General features: G+C 44.4%; 1 protein-coding gene across 1 annotated transcript in view; it reads left to right on the forward strand.

Moving 5' to 3' along the window:
- Nucleotides 1–22,866, forward strand: part of srp68 (signal recognition particle 68) — a 61,483-nt gene that overhangs the window by 20,305 nt on the left and 18,312 nt on the right. The window contains exons 9-10 of the mRNA XM_088000417.1: nt 14,863–14,961; nt 17,531–17,601. Of these exons, the coding sequence (XP_087856543.1) occupies nt 14,863–14,961; nt 17,531–17,601 (170 nt within the window). The remainder of the gene's footprint in view (nt 1–14,862; nt 14,962–17,530; nt 17,602–22,866) is intronic.

Consider the following 22,866-nt stretch of genomic DNA (forward strand, 5'->3'; position numbering starts at 1 on the left):
AACTAACATGACTATGTTTCAGAGGTAATTGTCTATGAAGCACCTTTGGATGTCCTAATGATGTGAAGGGTATTTCTAAATGCAACTCCCTTCCTTTCCAGGGACTTCTGGCTTGAACAGTGTCCACAACAAAAGCAAGTTGTTGTACCTGCTGATGCCACACTTTGCTTTAATATGACTTGAGCTGTGCCATCAGTACAAATCCAGCTATGAAGAGAATGTGCTGAGTGGTGTTTACCACCTGCCTCAAAGAGAGGCGAGCATTGAAGGGCAGTTTATCTAGTGGCTGCTTTTTCTGCATTTTGGAGACTTTGGGCAGTGCTACACCACAAACACATCCTCCCTCTTTTTTTTTTCCCATCCCACTCACCATCACTCCATCTCAACCATCTTTTACCACTGAGCAGCCAGGGTCCTGGCCCATATTCCTGAATGAGCACTGCAGAAACATATTGCCTGGTCACCATCATGCTCAAGTTTGTGGGAACTTGCTGTGTGGAAATTGCTGTAGCTTTCATTACACTATACCTGTGACTAAACTTCAAAATTACTCCTTCAACTTTACGCTTGAGACTTCCTGAGGTCATGAAAGGTTCCATATAAATGTAAACTTTTCTTTGTTTAACTTGTTGGATTCCAAAATTCACCACTCACGTACAGGCAAGTCTTTGGTAATGTAGAAATGCAACCTAGTTGTAGATAACTTCCATGGATCTTCATTACCAGGTACATTATGTAAATGACCGTTCTGATCGTAACAATAGGGATCTGTTAGAATAGCAAACACTGTTTACATTGAGAATCCCCACATTTGTTTCTAAATTTCTAGGTTCCTTTGCTTTCTCGGGAGGGTGCTAGTGGTTCATTGCAATCCTGCTGTCATTCACATGAGGGTGCGGTGCATTTGTGTGACACCTTTGCTCTACTAATTGTGACACGTACTTTGGAAACCCCAATCAGCATATGTGTACTAATCAAATTGAACAGTGTCAAAAGTTCGGTTTTCATATACGATGCAAGAATGCCACTGTGGTTGTGAGCAAGTTAATGGTGTTATCTGTCCTTATTATTGCTCAAAGGCTGACTGTTCTGTGGAAGCACAAACTCTGGAAGCAAAGATAAAACCTTAAACTTTGCCCTTCCTGTGATAGAATACTGGCTGTGAATATGCATATCGTGTTTACCAAACAAACCGAACTTGTGGTGTACTTCACCCCTTTGAGACATCTCAAACTGTTTCACGTGCTTTTGAAACAGTCACCTGTGAAATTGAAGAAATACAGTAGCAAATCTGAGCATGTCAACATCCCAAAAGAATGCCGATAAATGACCAGCTCATCTGTCTTTGGAATTGATGAATAAATGTGGGCCAAAATTCAGCACAAACTCCCCTGTCCTCCTCAAAACAGTGCTGTGGAGTACTTGGTATCCACCTGAGGGGGAAGACCCAACCTCAATTTAGTACTCCATCTGTAAGGTAGCATTCCCTGTGTATGTTGTCCGTTGTAATGTCAATCGGGGTTGAGCTCAAGCCTTTTGCAGTTGGTAAAGTGGTGGCTTGGGACTCGGTAGTAGATGGCTGTTCACACTGGGGCTTTGCAATCAGTTCTACTTTTAAGCCCCAGAAAAATATTTATTTTGAACCTCTTCTACACTCTTACATAGAATGTAATGTTTTGACTTTAAAGATGACTGGGTTAGCACACTTGTGGGATACATACGCCCTGATTATAATATAAATGTTGCCTGCTGAACATTTGTGCTTGGGTGTCCAGAATTTCTCTCAGCTCTCCTTTATATTGTTTCCTTCTGAAATAATTTTTGAAAGTGGCCCAGTTGGTAGCACGGAAGGTTTTGCATTCACATCCCGTTCCACAAAACTTGCGGCTGGCATACTGAGGGAGTTTTGCGAAATCAGATGTTTTGCCTGAAAGAGAGAATCAGCTTCTTGAGCAGTGTCTCTTGGTGTTTTTACTATGTTAAGTGTTCTGTATTGAGACATGTTGGTGTGTTTTAGAGAAAATAAACTGGCAATGTGAAACTTCAAATTTTAGAAAACAGAAATTACAAGGGAGGCTTTGGAACATTATTCAGCCAAAGTTACTGGTGAGGTCTTTGAAAGTACTGAGCATTATTAGAAGCTGCTGTGGTGACATTCATGTCTTACCTAGTCTTTTTATTCATTTTTCTAGTCTATTTTAATAAGCATTTTTTAAAAAATAATTGTTCAATGGGATGTTAGTCTTGCTGGCTGGGCCATCATTTATTGTTCATCCTAGATTGCCCTTGAGAAGGTGGTGGTGAGCTGCCTCCTAATCAAACTGCAGTCCATGTTGCTATTAGGGAGAGCATTCTGGTATTTTGACCAAGTGTCAGCGATGGTATAGTTCCAAGTCACGGTACTGTGTGGCTCAGATGGTGGTCTTTCCATGCAGTCCTTTTTCTTCCAGGTGGTAGAGGTCGCAGGTTTGAAAGGTGTTGTCAAAAGAACTTTGGTCACTTACTGCCATGCATTTGTAGGTGGTATACATCAATGCCAGAGTGTATTGATGGCAAAGGAAGGGAATGTTTCAGTGAGTGGGCACGTGGCCAATCAATCCATCTTCTGGTTGGTTTTGGACTTCCTGAGTTGTTGGAGCTGTGCTCACCCAGGCAAGTGGGGAGTACTCCATCACACTCCTGACTTATGCCTGGTAGATAATTGGCAGGTTTTGGGGAGTCAGAAGGTGTGTTAATCGCTGCAGGACGCCTAGTCTCTGATCTGCTCTTGTAGCCATGGTACTTCTGTGGCTGACCATGTTCAGTTTGTGGTCAATCGTAATCCCCCAGGATGATGATAGTGAAAGATTTGGTGATTATGAAGGCATTGAAAGTCATGGGGAGATTCTCATTTCTGGCATCACAGCAGCTGAAGGTGCTTGGACCGAGCACACTGCCTTGAGGAGCCCCTGCAGCAGTTGGACTGACATGTTTAACCTCCACTAATAACTTTGTGCCAACTATGACTCCAACTAGTGGAGAGTGTTCCTCCAATTCCCATTCACAGTGCTGCTTGATGTCACACTTGGCCATATCTGTTGGGAAACGCGAGAGCCCTTTATTAAGGATAATGTACCAGGACATTGAGAAAAGCTTAATGCAATCAAACAGAATCAACACGGTTTCATGAAAGGGAAAGCGTTTAACAAATTTACTTGTTATTTGAGGATATAACAGGCAGTTGAAGGAGAACTAATGGATGCTGTTGGATTATTGCTCAAGATAGGAACTCAGATTATTGAGTGTAATGAAATTAGTACAGATTGAGGATTGGTCAAAACACTGACTGAAGATTAATGGGTCTTTGAGAGGTTCGAAGGATGTGACTATGGAGTGCCACAAGAATTATCCCGAGGCACTCAATTATTTACAATTTATATCAATGACTTGGAAAGGGGGGCAAAGTGTAATGTTCCAAAGTTGCTGGTGTTGCAAGAGTAGGATGTAAGTCATGAGGATGAGGACGAGGACATAGGGAATTGGCAAGGGATCAGCATAATGACTGGTCAAAAATTTGGCAGATGGAGTTTTATCTAGGAAAGTGTAAGGGCATGTACTTCAGTAGAAAAAAATCTTAAAATGGTCTCATTTAAATGGAGAGAGAATCCAAAACAATGCAGTGCCAAGGGTTCTGTGTGTTCTTGTATATGAAACAAAGGATTCAGAAAAGATTTACAAGAATATTACCAGAGTTGGGGGATTTGAGCTATCGGGAGAGGTTGAATAGGCTGGGGCTGTTTTCCCTGGAGTGTCGGAGACTGAGGGGTGACCTTATAAAGGTTTATAAAATCATGAGGGACATGGATAGGGTATATAGACAAAGTCTCTTCCCTGGGTTTGGGGAGTCCAGAACTAGAGGGCATAGGTTTAGGGTGAGAGGGGAAAGATATAAAAGAGACCTAAGGCGCAACTTTTTCACGCAGAGGGTGATACGTGTATGGAATGAGCTGCCAGAGGATTTGGTCGAGGCTGGTACAATTGCAACATTTAAGAGGCATTTGGATGGGTATATGAATAGGAAGGGTTTGGAGGGATATGGGCCGGGCGCTGGCAGGTGGGTCTGAATGGGTTAGGATATCTGGTTGGCATGGACGAAGACGTTGTACATCTCTATGATGCTGAGTACAGTAAAAACAATTTGCAAGTTGCTACATTTACATTCATCTTGGGTATGAAAGTACCTGGGTACAGATTCTTAAGAAATTCTTCAGAAAAAAATTAGAAAAATGAAGAAACAAAAGGTTCAGAATAACAGTCTTGACGACCCAGTCCTCATTACGCCCAGTCTCCAGTAACTGGAAGAGTGATCTCCACTGCCTCGCTGCTGCCTGTGTTGGAGCGATCATCAGAGGAGCCACCACACTGTAGCAGGAGAAAGTGAGGACTGCAGATGCTGGAGACCTGAATCAAAAAGTGTGGTGCTGGACAAACACAGCAGGTCAGGCAGCATCCGAGGAGCAGGAGAATTAACATTTCTGATGAAAACATTACGCCAGCAAATTTAATTTCCCTGCTCCTCAGACACTGCCTGACCTGCAGTGCTTTTCCAGTGCCACGCTTTTCGACCAACTTTAGTAGCCACCTGAACCCACACTTGCCCTGCAATGGTGTCCTCAGCTCAGTCGTTGCCTTGCTGATACGAGAAGTCCCCACTCCTGGCCAGCTGCGATTGCAGCCAAGCGCCCCTGGCTCTGCAGCTGACATTGAGGGCTATGAGGAACTGGTACACAAGCAGTTGAGGTCTGGGACAGATGAGCCATAATTTGTAGAATAGCAAAGCAGAATCGAAGGCTGAATGGCTTACTCCTGCTCCTATTTCTTTTATTCTTATTTGCTGCTTTGATGTAAAGAACAGTCACTCTCCTCTCCCCTCAGGAATTTAACTCTTCTGTCATGTTTGGACCAGGTCAGAATCTTAGTGGTCTTGGTAGAACCCAAATTGTTCGAGAGTAGACTGATCAGGCAGTAACTGGTCACATCGGAGATGTCCTGGTTTTTGTGAATGTAATTAGTTAAGAAATCACAACACCCAGGTTATAGTCCAACAGGTTTATTTGAAAGCACTTGCTTTTGGAGTGCCATTCCTTCAGGTGGTTTTGGATTATAAGATCGTAAGACACAGAATTTATAGCTAAAGTTTACTGTGTGATGTAACTGAAATGGTATACTGAAAAAGACCTTGATTGTTTAAGTCTCATCTTTTAGAATGAACACGTTGGTTTCAGTTCTTTCATATGTCAATCCCAGAACTTTTTAAAAGTGACATTCTCAAGTAAACTTTAACAATAGGTGCCATGTGGGCCTTGTTAATGCATTGAACATGTGAGGTGCCTTGCGTGAAGCTGTCTGTGCCCCAATGTTCAGATTGATTCTAATCTAAAATAGGGATTTACAGAATTGTAAGTGGATTCGTGCAGTTTTTGACCAAAATAAAATGTAATTCTGCAAGTACAAATTCACCCGCAAACCTGTGTGTGTACGTATGTGCATATAAGGCTGTGTGCGGGGTTACGAGTGCCTGTGAGAGTATGTGTGTATGAGTGTGAGTGTAAAAGGGTATAGGTCTGTGAGAGGATATGTGAGTATGAGAGAGGGTCTGGTGAGTGTATGGGTCTGTAGGGGGGTGTGTGTGTGGTGCAGTGCAGTGGGGTCACCTGTAGTGTGACATGAACCCTAGGTCCCAGTTGAGGGCATCCCCATGGGTACTGAACTTGGCTAGCAATTTCTGGTTGGCCACTTTTCGTTGTTGGTAAAAACAATGACTGCAGATGCTGGAAACCAGATTCTGGATTAGTGGTGCTGGAAAAGCACAGCGGTTCAGGCAGCATCCGAGGAGCAGGAAAATCAACGTTTCGGGCAAAAGCCCTTCAGGAATACAGGCAGAGTGCCTGAAGGGTGGAGAGATAAATGAGAGGAGGGTGGGGGTGGGAGAAAGTAGCATAGAGAACAATAGGTGAGTGGGGAAGGGGATGAAGATGATAGGTCAGGGAGGAGGGTGGAGTGGATAGGTGGAAAAGAAGATAGGCAGGTAGGACAAGTCATGGGGATGATGCTGAGCTGGAAGTTTGGAACTGGGGTGAGGTGGGGGAAGGGGAAATGAGGAAACTGTTGAAGTCCACATTGATGCCCTGAGGTTGAAGTGTTCCGAGGCGGAAGATGAGGCATTCTTCCTCCAGGCGTCGGGTGGTGAGGGAGCGGCGGTGAAGGAGGCCCAGGACCTCCATGTCCTCGGCAGAGTGGGGGGGGGAGTTGAAATGTTGGGCCACAGGGCGGTGTGGTTGATTGGTGCGGGTGTCCCGGAGATGTTCCCTAAAGCACTCTGCTAGGAGGCGTCCAGTCTCCCCAATGTAGAGGAGACCGCATCGGGAGCAACGGATATAATAAATGATATTGGTGGATGTGCAGATAAAACTTTGGATGTGGAAGGCTCCTTTAGGGCCTTGAATGGAGGTGAGGGAGGAGGTGTGGGCGCAGGTTTTACAATTCCTGAGGTGGCAGGGAAAGGTGCCAGGACGGGAGGGTGAGTTGTTGTGGGGCGTGGACCTGACCAGGTAATCACGGAGGCGGAAAGGGGTGGGGAGGGAAATATATCCCTGGTGGTGGGGTCCGTTTGGAGGTGGCAGAATGTCGGTGGGTGATTTGGTTTATGCAACACTTGTTACCTGTCCCGAAGTCTGCCTTGGAGAATGGTCACCCGAAGGTCCGAGGTCGAATGTCCTGGACCACTGAAGTGTTCCCCAACTGGGAGGGAACACTCCTGTCTGTTGATTGTTGTGCGGTGCCCATTCATCTGTTGCCGTAGCCTCTGCTCCATCTCACCAATGTACCACATCTCAGGGCATCCTTGCCTGCAGCGTATGAGATAGACCACATTGGCCGAGTCACATGAGTACCTGCCGCGTATATGGTGGGTGGTGTCCCCATGTGTAATGGTGTTATCTATGTCCACACTCTGACAAGTCTTGTAGCGTCTACCATGACAGGGTTGTATGGAGTTGTCCTGAGAGCTGGGCAGCTTGCTACGAATAACGATCTGTTTGAGGTTTGGTCGTTGTTTAAAGGTGAGAAATGTAGGCATGGAGAAGGTCTTGGCGAGGTGCTCGTCCTCATTGATAATGTATTGCAGGTCACGAAGAACATGGTGTTGTTTTCCAGCTCCTGTGAAGTACTGGATAATGAAGGGTACCCGTCAGTTGCAGCTGGTGTCTGTCTCCTGAGGAGGTCATTACGGTTCCTTGCTGTGGCACATTGAGCATGAGTTGAGCATCGTACCCAGTTCTTAAGAGGGAATCTTTGAGTACTTCCAAGTGTCTGTCACGTTCCTCCTCATCTGAACAGATCCTGTGTATGCATAGGGCTTGTCCATAGGGAATGGCTGTTTTAATATATTTCGGGTGGAAGCTGGAGAAGGTTATCCGTAGGTTTGCGGTAGCGTGAGGTGCTGAGGTGCCCATCCTTGATGGAGATGCATGTGTCCAAGAATGAGAGAGATACTAGAGAGTAGTCCATGGTGAGCTTGATGGTGAGATGGAACTCATTGATATCACTGTGTACTTGTTTCTGTAACTCCTCACCATGGGCCCAGAGAATGAAAACGTCATCAATTTACTTGGTGTATAATGTTGGTTGAAGGTCCTGCTTGGAGGAGAAGTCTTTTCGAACCTGTGCATGAAAATGTTGGCATATTGGGGTGCACATTTGGTCCCCGTGGCTGTTGCATGTGTCTGGATGAAGAACTGGTTGTCAAAGGTGAAGACGTTGTGATCGAGGATAAAGCGGATGAGTTGTAGGATGGTGTTTGGAGATTGGCAGTTGTTGGTGTTGCCGTGATGCCATCATTGTGGGGGATGCTGGTGTAGAGTGCTGACGCATCCATTGTGACGAGGGATGTTCCCAGAAATCTGTAGTGTCGCTACAGAAGCTGGGGGTCCCCTGTACAGTGGGTTTCAAGTTGCCTTTGACATAGCCAGAGAGGTTCTCTCACAGGGTCCCATTGCCTGATATGATGGGATGTCGTGGTGTATTGGCTTTGTGTACCTTTGGAAGGCAGCAGAAGTTGTCTATGCGAAGTACGTGGGATGAGTGTGCGTAGGGACCTCTAAAAAACCAGTACAAAGTCCTGATCAATGTATTTAGTTCACAGTTGTGTTCTTTGGTCAGATCAGCCAATGTGGATGTGGAGTGCATCAAGTTGGTTTAAAACAACTCACTGTGGTGTTTGGAAACTCAGGAGTTCCTAAAGTTTGCAAAGGAAATGGGCATCATTGATGCCATCAATCACCGGTTACCCTTGCAATAGCCCTCCAATAGCAGTTAAGTTCTTACGGAAGTCATCAACTTGAAACATTATCTCTATTTCTCTGACTACAAATGCTGTCTGATCTCAGGCTTCCTGTGTATTTCACATTCACAGGATTTGACAGTGTTGCGAAGCGATTTGTCATGTCTTCATTAAACTAGAAAATTGACTTTGTGCGGTGACGTTTAGAAGGTGGTGTCTTTCATACCTTGGTTGCACATTCACTGCTGGGTTTAAGTTGCAGTCATTTGTTTTTTGGGCAAACGGGCCAACTGATTTTTCTTTTGTAGAGCTGAATTTCCACAGACACCAGTGTGAGACGTGATCAGTTGTGTTTTTCTTTGAAAGTGTTGGTTGAGAAATAAATGTTGCCCCCCCCACCCCCCACATACTAGGATACTAGGAGATATCCCCAGCACATTGGGTAAGCAACTTTACTTATGCTGCAAGTTACTTGAAGCATTAATTCGGACAGGGGCAGCTGGCTCCTCCCTTCCTGTTGGTGCTGCATCAGCACAAAATATTTTCCTGACTTTCAACTAATTTCTGATTTCAGAAGTTCCTATTTCAGATTCCTCCTCAGCACCTTGTCAGACTATTTAATATAAGCAAAACGTGCCATGCACTGAGTTTCCATAGAATGGTTGTGGCACAGAAGGAGACATTTTAGATTACATTTACATTTTTTTTGTAATTACATTTTTTAGTGGGCGGCACGGTGGCCTCACAGCGCCAGAGACCCGGGTTCAATTTCCGCCTCAGGCGACTGACTGTGTGGAGTTTGCACGTTCTCCCCGTGTCTGCGTGGGTTTCCTCCGGGTGCTCCGGTTTCCTCCCACAGTCCAAAGATGTGCAGGTCAGGTGAATTGACCATGCTAAATTGCCCGTAGTGTTAGGTAAGGGTAAATGTAAGGGTATGGGTGGGTTACGGTTCGGCAGGTCGGTGTGGACTTGTTGGGCCGAAGGGCCTGTTTCCACACTGTAATGTAATGTAATGTAAGGAGATCTTTCTTCTTACATTGTGTCTGTCTGTTACCACTCTCCATGTGAGCAGTTCACCTAGTGCTGGACCCCTATCTGTGTAAGTCTGCAGTCTGACTTTGAATCGCCAACACAAAATACAGACTCAAATTGCTTACTGCCACCTTTTGTACTGTTGATCAATATTTACTGAAGTGAGGGGGGGGTTTGTGTTCTTGAGCACCTCTGGCTGACTGATCCCATTTGGAGGTGCAATAGCCCATACCTTTCAGGTATATTGCTAACCAGTACAACAGGCTATTCAACATTCAGGTACAAACACCTTTGGGTTGGGCACTTGGTTGCTTACAAACCTGCTGAACTGTATAGCCAACGTTACAAAGCCCTTGAATGACTCAATTTTTCTTGTACATAACCTATAGTGGCTGATTTTATTAAAATTATTAAGTGTAGTACAAGTATTCTCTTGAAAATAGTACTTTATTGTTTAGTGCTTGGAACCTTGTTAGTCAATGTTGGCAACCACCCATAATTGAAGAATCGGAGACCAGTTAGAATCATTGAAACATAGAAGTCTGTATCGCCAAAAATCATCTTCTGCACACACTAGTCCCACTTTCCCACACTAGGCCTACGGCTTGAATATTATGATATTTCAAGTGCTTTTTAAAGGCTCTGAGGATTTCCTCCCAAAGCCATGCACTCCAGGCACACACCACCCTCTTTCTGTCTTTCTTCAAATCCTCTCTAAAGCTCCTGCCTTTCACATTATGTTTGAGCGTGCCATTCATTGACTTATCTTGTTCCCTCTTCCCCGAGTTTAATGCCCTAGCCTTTCCCTAGTTATTCTCTTACTCTTACTGTACTTGTAGAATATCTTGGGATTTTCTCCAGTCTGGCCTGCCAGCATTTTCTCATGCCTTCTCTTCCTTATCTCACATTTATTAACATTAAATTCCATCTGCCCATCTGTTGATATCTTCTCTAACTCGGCACATCCCTTATTAACAACACAGCCAGTCTTTGTCAGCTCCAAAATTACTTATCATGCCTCCCCACATTCTCATCCACATCATATATGAATATCACAAACAATAAGGGATCGAGCTCTGATCCCTGTGGTACGCCATTTCACACCCGGAAGCAGTCACACAGACTTCAGTCGTCACCCTCTGTCTCCTATCACTCGACCAATTTTGGATCCGTCTTGCTCAGTTAGCCTGGATCCCATGGACGTTTGCTTACTTTATATAAGTTTCCAGTTTGGGACCTTGTCAAAGGACTTGCTGAAATCTACATCAACTGCTCTAACCCCATCTACACAGTTGGTCATCTCCACCAAAACTTACACCAGATTTGTTAACCGCGACCTTCCTCTGACTAAGCTATGCTGACTATTAAACCTTGCATCTTGCACTACTCTCTCCGATAATTTCCCTGCAATTTAATTTGATTTGATTTATTGTAGTTACATGTATCTAACTACTGTGAAATGCTTTGTTTTGCGAACAGTGCAGGCAGATCATAGCAAACAGGGACATACAGATCCTGGAGCAAGGTATACAGGTTACACTGCACAGGGGAGATGCTATGCAAGGTCAACATTATTTGAAGTTAGAGAGTCCATTCACGGCAGGGAAAAAACTCTTCTAGAACCTATTGGTTCGTGTGTTGAAGCATTTGTATCTTCTGCCTGACAAGAGAGGTTGTAGGTGAGTATTACCGGCTTGGGAGGTGTCTTTGCAGTCTTTCTGCGGCAACAAGAAATGTAAATGGAGTCCATGGTTGGGAGCTTGGCTTCTCTGATGGTTTGCACTGTGCAGGTAACCTTTTGTAGTTTCTTATGGTCCTGGGCAGAACAGTTGCTGTACTAAGCTGTTATGCACCTGGATAGAGTGCTTTCTAGATGCCTGTGTAAAAGTTGGTGAGGGTCCTTATGGACATGCTGAATATCCTCAGCCTCCTGAGGAAGAAGAGGCATTGCTGTGCTGTCTTGACTGTTGCATCTACGTGGGAAATCCAGGACAGTTTATCATTACTCCTAGGAACTTGACACACTCTACCCTCTCCCCGTCAGCTCCATTGATGTAAATGAGGGTGTGTCATTCTCTTTTCCTCCTGAAGTCAATTATCAGTTCTTTAATTTTGCCAACATTGGGAGAGAGGTTGTTCTCATTGCACCACAACACCAAACCCTCAATCTCCTTCCTATATTCTGACTCGTTCGATATCTGTCCTACCACGGAGGTGTCATCAACAAACTTGTAGATGGCATTTGTTGAGAATTTGGCAACACGTAGGGCTCTGAGAAGATATCCTTGGGGGCTCCAGTGTTGAGTGTTATTGTGGAGGAGGCGCAGTTGTCTATCTTCACTGATTGCGGACTGTGGGTCAGGAAGCTGAGGATCCAGTTGCAGAGGGCAGAGCCAAGACCTAGGTTTTGGAATTTTGAAATTAGTCTGGAAGGGGTTATGGTGTTGAAGGTGGAGTTGTAGTAAATGAGCAGGAATCTGACATAAGTATCCTTTGTTATCCAGCTGTTCCAGGAATGAGTGCGGGGCTAGAGAAATGGCCTCCGCTGTAGACCTGTTTTGTTGGTAGGCAAATTGTAGTGGATTGAAGCAGGTTGGGAGGCTGGAGTTGATGTGGGCCCTGACCAGCCTCTGGAAGCACTTCATGATTATGGAGGTCAGAGCCACTAGGCAATGATCATTCAGGCACATTGCTAGTGTTTTTTTAGGAATTGGGATAATGGTGGTCTTTTTGAAGTAGGTGGGGGACGTCAACTTGTAGGTGGGAGAGGTTGAAGATGCCAGTGAATTCCTCCGCTTGTTGGTTCGCACAGGGTCTAAGTGCATGACTAAGGACTCCATCTGGGCCCATTGATTTCCTTGGGTTAACTCTCATGAAGACCAATCTGATGTCTGCAGCGGTGACGGAGGGAACAGGTGTGTCCAGGGCAGGTGACACCGTGCCACTGGCATTCTGCTTGAACCAAGCATAGAGAACATTGATCGCATCAGGGAGGGATGTGTCTTTGTCCGCCATCTTGCTCTGCTTCATTTCATATCCTGTTATGTTGTGTACCATGTTAGAATTGAAGAGTGTGGCGCTGGAAAAGCACAGCCGGTCAGGCAGCATCTGAGGAGTAGGACAGTCTTCATTTTGAGCATAAACTCTTATTCAGGAATCTTCATCAAATTCCTGATGAAAAGCCTATGCTCGAAACGTTGACTCTTGTTCTTTGGATGCTGCCTGACCAGCTGTGCTTTTCCAGCATCCACTTTTTGATTCAACGTTGTCTTCTGCTTGGAATGGGCAATAAATCCGACTTAACCCATAAAAATCCACATCCCGAGAGTTCATTTGTACAAAAAAGAAGGAGTGTTGAAGACTGATGCAAATATTTCCTTGAATAAGATTGTGGTTGTAATCTGAAATAAGCTGTCAGAGGAGTTGGATGAAGCCAGGAGACCAGTATGTTGAAGACACTGCTAAATGCTGTCACAGGACATCAAGCATTTGTATTTTGGGAGGATGATGAATTTAACTGAAGTACTTTAGTTTGGGGCTGGTCTTGTCGGGATAAAAAACAAAAGAACTACGAATGATGTAAATCAGTAACAAAAACAGAAGTTGCTGGAAAAGTTGGGGCTGGTTAACACTGCAGCCTCACAGCACCAGGGTCCCAGGTTCGATTCCAGTCTCAGGCGACTGTCTGTGTGGAGTTTGCACATTCTCCCCGTGTCTGTGTGGGTTTCCTCCGGGTACTCCAGTTTCCTCCCACAATCCAAAGATATGCAGGTCAGGTGAATTGGCCATATTAAAGTGTCCATAGTGTTAGGTGCATTAGTCAGAGGGAAATGGGTCTGGGTAGAGTTACTCTTCGGAGGGTCGGTGTGGATTGGTTTGCCCGAAGGGCCTGTTTCCAAACTGTAGGGAATCTAATCTAATCTAAAAAACTCAGCAGGTCTGGCAGCATCTGTGACGAGAAATCACCGTTAATGTATCAGGTCCGTTGACTCTCCCACAGAACTGATGATAGCGAGGAAAGTTTTGTCTGTTTATTTGTAGAAGATAGGGTGGGGGGGGGGAGGGTAAGGAATTAACGATAGGTGGGGATAGAGCCCAAAGAGAGAGAACAGCTGGACAGACAAAGGAGTGGATAATGATCCAGCTAGGAGGGTGAATAGCTGTTAATGGGGACTGCTAGTGGCTGACAGTGGGTTAGCAGATTGTGTGATAACAAGACCTGGTGTTTGGGGTAAGGGTTAGGACGTGGGAGAGTTCAGGCCTTAAAATTATTGAACTTGATATTTAATCTGGAGGGCTGTAGGGCCCCCAAGTGGAAAATGAGGTGATGTTCTTATGGCTTGCACTGCGCTTTGCTGGAACACCGCAGCAAGCCTGAGAGAGAGATGTTGGCCAGGGAACAGGGTGATGTGTTAAAGTGGCAGACAATTGGAAGCTCAGGGTCTTTTTTTTGCAAGCAAAATGTAAATGTTCTATGAAGCAGTTGCCCACTCATTTCCCCAGTGTAGAGGAGACCATGTTGTGAGCAGTGAATACAGTAGACTAGATTGAGGGAAGTACAGGTAAAGTGCTCCTTCATTTGGAAGGTAAGTTTGGCCTCTTGGATACTGAGGAGGTAAATGAGCAGCTGTTGCACCATTGGCAGCTACAGGGAAAGGTGCTGTTTGGCTGGGGGCGGAGGAGATGGTGGTGGTGAAAGAAGAGTGGACCAAGGTGTCCCAGATAGAAGGTGGACACGGGAGGGGAGAGGAGGGGAATATGTGTTTGGTGGTGACATCTTGTTGGAAGTGGTGGAAATGGTGGCTGATGATCTTCTGGATTTGGATGCTGGTGGGATCGTAGGTAAAGACTGTTGCAGGAGGAAAGTGGGAGGGTGAAGGCTGAAGTGCGGGAGATGGGTTGCACACAGCTGAGAGACCTGTTGATGATGGTGCTGGGGAATCCTCAGTTGAGGAGGAAGGTGGATGTTTCAGAGGCTCCCTTGTCGAAGTTGGTCTCATTGGAGCACATGCAACTTGTCGTTGGGATGGTATTTTGTGATGCATTGGGGTTGGAATCTTGCGTCAAGAAAATGGTATAAATGATGATGAATTGTTTTCACCAATTACTGAGATGAAGGGGATGGTTAGAATATGCAAGTCTCCACTACAAACTGTTCCGAAGTGCAGATCTATTAGTTTTCCTAAAGATGGCATTAAACGGTTTCTTTAGAAAGTGGGATATTAAATGAAAAGGGAATGGCCATATGCTGGGGTTGGTCTTTTTGACTCATTTCCACCAATGCTGGTTGGTCTTGCTCTTTCCCCCCCAAGTACCAGTCCAACAATAGGTGGTGAGTACCAGCCGACTGTTCAACTGAGTGCCACTGTCATGTACCTGTTGTGTATATAGGTTACAAAACATGAGTGTCGTACTAGGTATGAAATAAGTTCTATCTGTGTGATTTGGTATAATATTCCCAGGAGGCAGCTCTAATTTGTGTTCTGACGACTCGTTGTTGTGTTTTTCAGACCACAACTGACGAGGCCAAGGAGCGACTCTATGAGAGTCTGTTGAGTGAGTGCCGTGATGCCATCCAGGCAGTTCGTGAGGAGCTCAGAGTCGATCCGGTAAGTGAATGTGAAAATGTGGGAGAAATGTCGACAGAACAGCTCTTCAGTCACTGATGGTAATACCTTGTATTTCCACAGTTTTCATCTGTGCCACAATATTAGGCCATTCAGCCCTTCAAGCTTGCTCTGGTATTCAGCTAGGTCATGGCTGATTGGCACTTCAGCTGTGCCTTGACTCTGTTTCCTTTCAAAAGCTTGCCTAACGATCTCTGCCTTGAAACCTCAAAAGCTCATCACGCTCTCACACCCCAGAGGAGTGTTCATATTTCTGTTACCCTTTATGTGAAATTGTGCTTCCTAATTCTGCTTCTGAAACTTTGCTCATAGCTTTAGTTTTAAGTTTGTCCCCCTCACTAAAGGGAATTGTTTCTTTGTGTCTGAAATCTTTTAATCATCTTAACCACCTCAATCAGATCATCTCTCAGTTACTGATATTCAAGGAAAGCCATCTTTAAGTAACTTACTCTAATAATTTAAACCCACTAAGCTGAACTATTGTTTTCATTAATCTGTGCTCCATCATTTCAAAACCAAGATATTTTTCCTGAAGTATGGTACCCTAAATTAAATACAGCTCACCCAATGGGGTCTGACCAAGCCTGTTTTCAGAATTAAGAAGATTAGACTATTGGCTCGTATAGAGTGTGCTCATCTGGCTTGAGGTTTGAACCTCAAAGTAGAATAGGAGATTCTGAGGTTTTTGCATCACATGGATATATAGCACACACAACTGTGCAAAGAGTGAATGACCTTTTTCCATCAACGTTGACATTTTTTAATTGTCAGACTATGAAGAGTGGCCTGCCATTAGCTCTTGTTGAACACGGCAAGAGTGACATCACAGAAAGTTTATAGGTTCACTGGCTAGTATTGAAAGGAAGCGTTTGGAGGCAGACCTCCAACATGCTTGTTTATAAAGAGAGTATCTGTTAACTGGTTGAAGCCTACTCGATTCTCAAGTTGTAACATTATACACATTGGTGGTAAAGTTAATATAATACATAAAAAGCAACATAAGTGAATAATAAAGTAATAATTTGAAAATCATTGAGAATGGTAGTGCATGTGATGTGTCAAATCTGTCGTATGTGGGAGTTATGCAGGATGTGCCTCAAGGCAAACATACCTACAGAAAATGTTTGAAGTTCCAGCAACTTCTGCTCAGAGGTTATGAGCTGGTGCTGAACTACAGACACTGTGACTCTTTAGGGAAAGGGAAAGTTACCCGAGATTATTTGTACCAGGAGGTAGCCACTCCTGTTAGGATAGGGTGTTCTGATATGGCCAGTGGTCAGGGATAGGATGTTGCAACTGCATATGAATAGGTAATGGAACTGAGAGTGCAGGAGTGTCAATGTCTGTAATTATCCAACAGGTTTGATGTTCTCTCAGCTTGTTTGGGTGAGAGCAGGAGCTCTGGGATGGGTGAATGAAGTGACCATGCGCTACAGGGAGCTAACAGGAATGTGGTGGTAGGAGGGAGTAGCACAGCTGGGGGAATTGACACTGTTCTCTGCAAAAAAAATAGCAAGAGACGGCTGTATTGTCTGCCCAGTGCCAGGATTCAAGATACCTGCTTTCAGCTGGAGAAGAGCTTGCAGTTTGGGGGCAGAGAGAATCCAGTTATCATGGTCCATGCAGGCACCAATTACATAGGTAGGACTCGGAAAACGGTTCTGCATAGCCAATGTGAAGAACTAAGCATCCAATAAAGAAGCAGAACTTCAAAGGTAATAATATGTAATACCGTAATGGGACTGGTGTTCTTGCGAACTGCATAACTAGGAAGTAGAGCGGGTTTTAAACAAAATAGTGTGGGCAAGAGCCCAAATTTGGGAAGTTAGAGTGATTCAAAAAGAGGGGATCATTTAATGGACGAATAATTAATCTGGGAAAAAAATAAATGGACAATGACAAGAAGGGATGGGGCATATAGGTCTCAGAGCAAATTGAGTTAGGTTTATCATAAATATTAAGAAACAATGTAATAGTGTACAGTTCTGTGCATCCCTACTTGATGTAAGTCACAAAATAAGTTAAACCAGAATGTGACAACTACTATGTGAAATATTGTTTTGAAAAATGTATCCAAAGATTGTTGGTCAAACCTCTTCCCTATACAGTCACCTCCTTCCGTCCATTACCCCCCTTCCTCTTTCTCACATTCTCCCCCTCCTTTGCTCCCCTTTTTCCTCCCCCCCCCACTCCTTTGCTCCCCTTCCCCCCCACTCCTTTTCGCGCACTCCCTTCTCTTCTGCCCCAACCCCATTTGTCCCCTACTCCAGGGTGTTGTAATTGTAAAGTCATACCTAATAAAAACTTAATTCTACCCTGGATGGGCTGATAGATCGGGTGTTAAATTAGATGTGGTAATGTTGAATTTTAGCTACAAGTGAAAAATGAAACTGACCAATCCATACAGGTACAGGCTGGTTTTGTTTGGGTATTCCGACCAGGGGTTTGTTATGGACTAGCAGTCTTGGAAGAGAAGGGTGTATTAGCTATGTCAGTAATATTAACAAAGATCATTGTAACATAGCAAGCTCTTTATTTATTGTTTATTCAGGCACAGAAGCAGCGAGAGCGTTCTCTGGAGCCTGATTCAGGAAAGGTGTCCAGTCTACAATATCTTCACAGGTACGGGTCATGCTCATAGTGCAAAGAGAAACTTGACCAAGCCCTTAGCTGCTTCATGCAGTGAGCAGCTGAACTACATACACTAAGAAGGACCTTCAAGCATTCGTACTGAGTTGGCTGATTGCACCCAAGTGGTGGCTAAACTCAGCAATGAATGTGTGTTTAAATGAAGGTTCAGTTTGGCCTATCTGTGATGCCTTGCTGTTCAAACTGTCAGTACCAGCTGTTAGGATTCGCAGAAAGAATGACTAAACAAGACCAATAGCTGTTTCTCAAAACCTGACTGGTCAGGTTCTGGAGTTACTTGCAGATCAGGATTTCAGTTCAACCCAACTTAACACATCTTGCTGACAAATGTATCTGTTGCTTTTCAAATTATTTTCGACTTTTCTATGTTGCTCACATGTTCATTCTCAGGATTAATTTCTCTGCATGAATGCTGCTCAAACGTTTGAAGTTAAAACCAACCCTTTCCATACCACTTGTATCTTTCTGTATAAGGTCACCACTTTACGGGATTACATTGGGTGAAATAATTCAGATTTCTCATTCAGCACCTTTATGGAGAGACAAGTGAGGGAAAGAATGTGGAGAGATTATAGAGTCAAAGCGTCATAGAGATGTACAGCATGGAAACAGACCCTTCGGTCCAACCTGTCCATGCCGACCAGATATCCCACCTGCCAGCACCTGGCCCATATCCCTCGAAACTCTTCCTATTTTTATACCCATCCAAATACCTCTTAAATGTTGCAATTGTATCAGCCTCCACCACATCCTCTGGCAGCTCATTCCATACATACATTTCTCTGCGTGAAAACGTTGCCCCTTAGGTCTCTTTTATATCTTTCCCCTCTTAGTCTAAACCTATGCCCTCTAGTTCTGGACTCCCCGACCCCAGGGAAAAGACTTTGTCTATTTATCCTATCCATGCCCCTCATAATTTTGTAATCCTCTATAAGGTCACCCCTCAGCCTCCGACACTCCAGGGGTAAAAGCCCCAACCTGTTCAGCCTCTCCCTGTAGCTCAGATCCTCCAACCCTGGCAACATCCTTGAAAATCTTTTCTGCATCCTTTCAAGTTTCACAACATCTTTCCAATAGGAAGGAGACCAGAATTGCACGCAATATTCCAAGTGGCCTAACCAATGTCCTGTACAGCTGCAACATGACCTCCCAACTCCTGTACTCAATACTCTGACCAATAAAGAAAAGCATACCAAATGCCTTCTTCACTATCCTATCTACCTGGGACTCCAATTTCAAGGAGCTATGAACCTGCACTCCAAGGTCTTTGTTCAGCAACACTCCCTAGGACCTTACCATTAAGTGTATAAGTCCTGCTAAGATTTGCTTTCCCAAAATGCAGCACCTTGCATTTATCTAAATTAAACTCCATCTGCCACTTCTCAACCCATTGGCCCATCTGGTCCAGACCCTGTTGTAATCTGAGGTAATCCTCTGCGTTGTCCACTACATCTCCAATTTTGGTGTTGTCTGTAAGCTTACTAACTGTACCTCTTATGCTCGCTTCCAAATCAGTTATGTAAATGACAAAAAGTAGAACACCCAGCACCGATCCTTGTGGCACTGCACTGGTCACAGGCCTCCAGTCTGAAAAACAACCCTCCACCACCAGCCTTCTACCTTTGAGCCAGTTCTGTATCCAAATGGCTAGTTCTCCCTGTTTTCCATGAGATCTAACTTTGCTAATCAGTCTCCCATGGGGAACCTTGTCGAACGCCTTACTAAAGACCATATCGATCACATCTATTACTCTGCCCTCATCAATCCTCTTTGTTACTTCCTCAAAAAACTCAAATCAAGTTTGTGAGACATGATTTCGCACACACAAAGCCATGTTGACTATCCCTAATCAGTCCTTGCCTTTCCAAATACATGCACATCCTGTCCCTCAGGATTCCCTCCAATAGCTTGCCCACCACTGAGGTCAGGCTCACCAGTCTATAGTTCCCTGGCTTGTCTTTACTGCCCTTCTTAAAGAGTGACACCACTTTGCCAACCTCCAGTTTTCCGGCACCTCACCTGTGACTATCGATGATGCAAATATCTCAACAAGAGGCCCAGCAATCACTTCTCTAGCTTCCCATGGAGTTCTCGGGTACACCTGATCAAGTCCTGGGAATTTATCCACCTTTAACCGTTTCAAGACATCCAGCACCTCCTCTGTCATCTGGAATTTTGCAAGATGTTATCATCTATTTCCCTACAGCCTATATCTTCCATATCCTTTTCCGCAGTAAATGCTGATGCAAGATATTCATTTTAGTATCTTCCCCATTTTCTGTGGCTCCACACAAAGGCTGCTTTGCTGATCTTTGAGGGGCCCTATTCTCTCCCTAGTTACCCTTTTGTCCTTAATGTATTTGTAAAACCCTTTGGATTCTCCTTAATTCTATTTACCAAAGCTATCTCATGTCCCCGTTTTGCCCTCCTGATTTCTCTCTTAAGTATACTTCCACTTCCTTTATACTCTTCTAAGGATTCACTCGATCGATCCTGTCTGTATCTGACATAGGCTTCCTTCATTTTCTTCACCAAACCCTCAGTTTCTTCACTCATCCAGCATTCCCTGTACCTACCAGCCTTCCCTTTCACCCTGACAGGAATATACTTTCTCTGATTCTTGTTATCTCATTTTTGAACACTTCCCATTTTCCAGCCGTACCTTTACCTGCGAACATCTGCCTCCAATCAGCTTGCGAAAGTTCTTGCCTAATACTGTCAAAATTGGCCTTTCTCCAATTTAGAACTGCAACTTTTAGATCTGGTCTATCCTTTTCCATCACTATTTTAAAATGAATAGAATTATGGTCGCTAACCCCAGAGCGCTCCCCCACTGACACCTCAGTCACCTGCCCTGCCTTATTTCCCAAGAGTAAGTCAAGTTTTGCACCTTCTCTAGTAGGTCCATCCACAAACTGAATCAGAAAATTGTCTTGTACTCACTTAAGAAATTCCTCTCCATCTAAACCTTTAATACTATGGCAGTCCCAGTCGATGTTTGGAAAGCTAAAATCCCCTACCATAACTACCCTGTTATTCTTACAGATAACTGAGATCTCCTTACAAGTTTGTTTCTCAATTTCCCTCTGACTATTAGGGGGTCTATAATACAATCCCTTTCTTATTTCTCAGTTCCACCCAAATAACTTCCCTGGATGTATTTCCGGGGATATCCTCCCTCAGCACAGCTGTAAAGCTATCCCGTAACAAAAATGCCACTCCTCCTCCTCTCTTGCCCCCCTTTCTATCCTTCCTGTAACATTTGTATCCTGGAACATTAAACTGCCAGTCCTGCCCATCCCTGAGCCATGTTTCCGTAATTGCTATGATATCCCAGTCCCATGTTCCTAACCATGCCCTGAGTTCACCTGCCTTCCCTGTCAGACCCCTTGCATTAAAATAAATGCAATTTAATTTATTAGTCCTACCTTGTCCCTGTCTGCCCTGACTGTTTGACTCACTTCTGTCCTCAACTGTACCAGTCTCAGATTGATCTCTTTCCTCACTATCTCCCAGGGTCCCACCCACCCACCTTACTAGTTTAAATCCTCCCAAGCAGTTCTAACACATTTCCCTGCCAGCATATTAGTCCCCTTTCAATTTAGGTGCAATCCTTCCTTCTTGTACAGGTCACTTTTACCCCAAAAGAGATTCCAGTGATCCAAAAATGTGAATCCCATACACCAGCTCCTCAGCCATGCATTCATCTGCTCTATCCTCCTATTCCTGCCCTCGCTAGCTCGTAGCCCTGGGAGTAATCCAGATATTACTACCCTTGAGGACCTCCTTTTTAAATTCCTGCCTAACTCTCTGTAATCGCCCTTCAGAATCTCAACCTTTTCCCTTCCTCTATCGTTGGTTCCAATGTGGACAATGACCTCCTGCTGGCTCCTCTCCACCTTGAGAACATTCTGCACCCTCTCTGAGACATCCTTGATCCTGGCACCAGGGAAACAACACACCATTCTGCTTTTTTTCTGCTGGCCACAGAAACGTCTGTCTGTACCTCTGACTACAGAATCCCCTAACACAATTGATCTCCTGGCAGCTGAAGTACCCTACATTGCGTTAGAGCCGGCCTCAATACCAGAAACTTGGCTGTTCGTACTACGTTCTCCTGAGAATCCATCACCCCCAACATTTTCCAAAACGGCATACCTGTTTGAAATGGGTATATCCACAAAAGATTCCTGCCCTAGGTGCTGACGTCTCTTACCCTTCCTGGAGTTAACCCATCTATGTGACTGTATCTGAGACTTTCCCCCCTTCCTATAACTGCCATCCATCACATACTGTTGCTGTTGCAAATTCCTCATCGCTTCTATCTGTCTCTCCAACCGATCCACTTGATCTGATAAGATTCATATCCAACAGCATTTACGGCAGATATAATCCGCAGTAACCCTTAAGCTCTCTTTAAACTCCCACATCTGACAAGAAGTGCATATCACTGCAACGGCCATTTTTGCTCCTTCACAATGTACAGACCCAGAGAATAACTTATATTCTACAAAACACTGCCCCAGGTTAAATTAATAGCTATGGCTTATATTTTAAGTTTAATCAAGACACTTATCTTGAATGTTAGTATTAATTTTGGTGCATCTCTGGCACTCCCGTGGAATGTTTACATTTATTAATTGGCCTGATCCTACAGCAGTGGGTTTTAATCCAAAAATGATAAATTACTGTCCAACACAACCTTAAGTGAAGTACACGCTGGGGGGTCCTTCAAGAGGGTTGAGATTTAATAAGTAATGTAATTGTTTAGGAATGAGACTAGGATACTCTTGAGCATAATCTGCTATTCGGTTGGATCATATCACAGATGGTATGATGAGTGGTACGGTGGCTCGGTAGTTACTGCTGCTGTACCTTGGGTGACTGGCTATATGAGGTTTGCACGTTTCCCCCCTTATCAGTACCACTTTCCTCCCTTGGTCCAAAGGTGTACAGGCTAGTTGGAATGGCCATGCTAAATTGTTCGTAGTGTCTTAGGATGTGCAGGTGAGTTGGACTAGCCATGATAAATGTGGAATTATGGAAATGGGCTAGGGGACTTGGTCTGGGTGGGCTCCTCTTCAGAGGGTCAGTGCAGACTCAATGAGCCGAATGATGTCTCTGTGCACTGTAGGGATTCTGTTATCTGATCTACATCTTTGTTGTAAAGTCCTACCTTTGTCTATCTTGAAGCATTTACTTCTAAAAATTCTTACCTAACTCTATCTTGAAAGTTCC

The sequence above is a fragment of the Chiloscyllium plagiosum genome, unplaced genomic scaffold (assembly GCF_037043375.1).
Source record: "Chiloscyllium plagiosum isolate Xiang-an unplaced genomic scaffold, Cpla_swu_hap1 HiC_scaffold_25, whole genome shotgun sequence".
NCBI lineage: Eukaryota > Metazoa > Chordata > Chondrichthyes > Orectolobiformes > Hemiscylliidae > Chiloscyllium > Chiloscyllium plagiosum.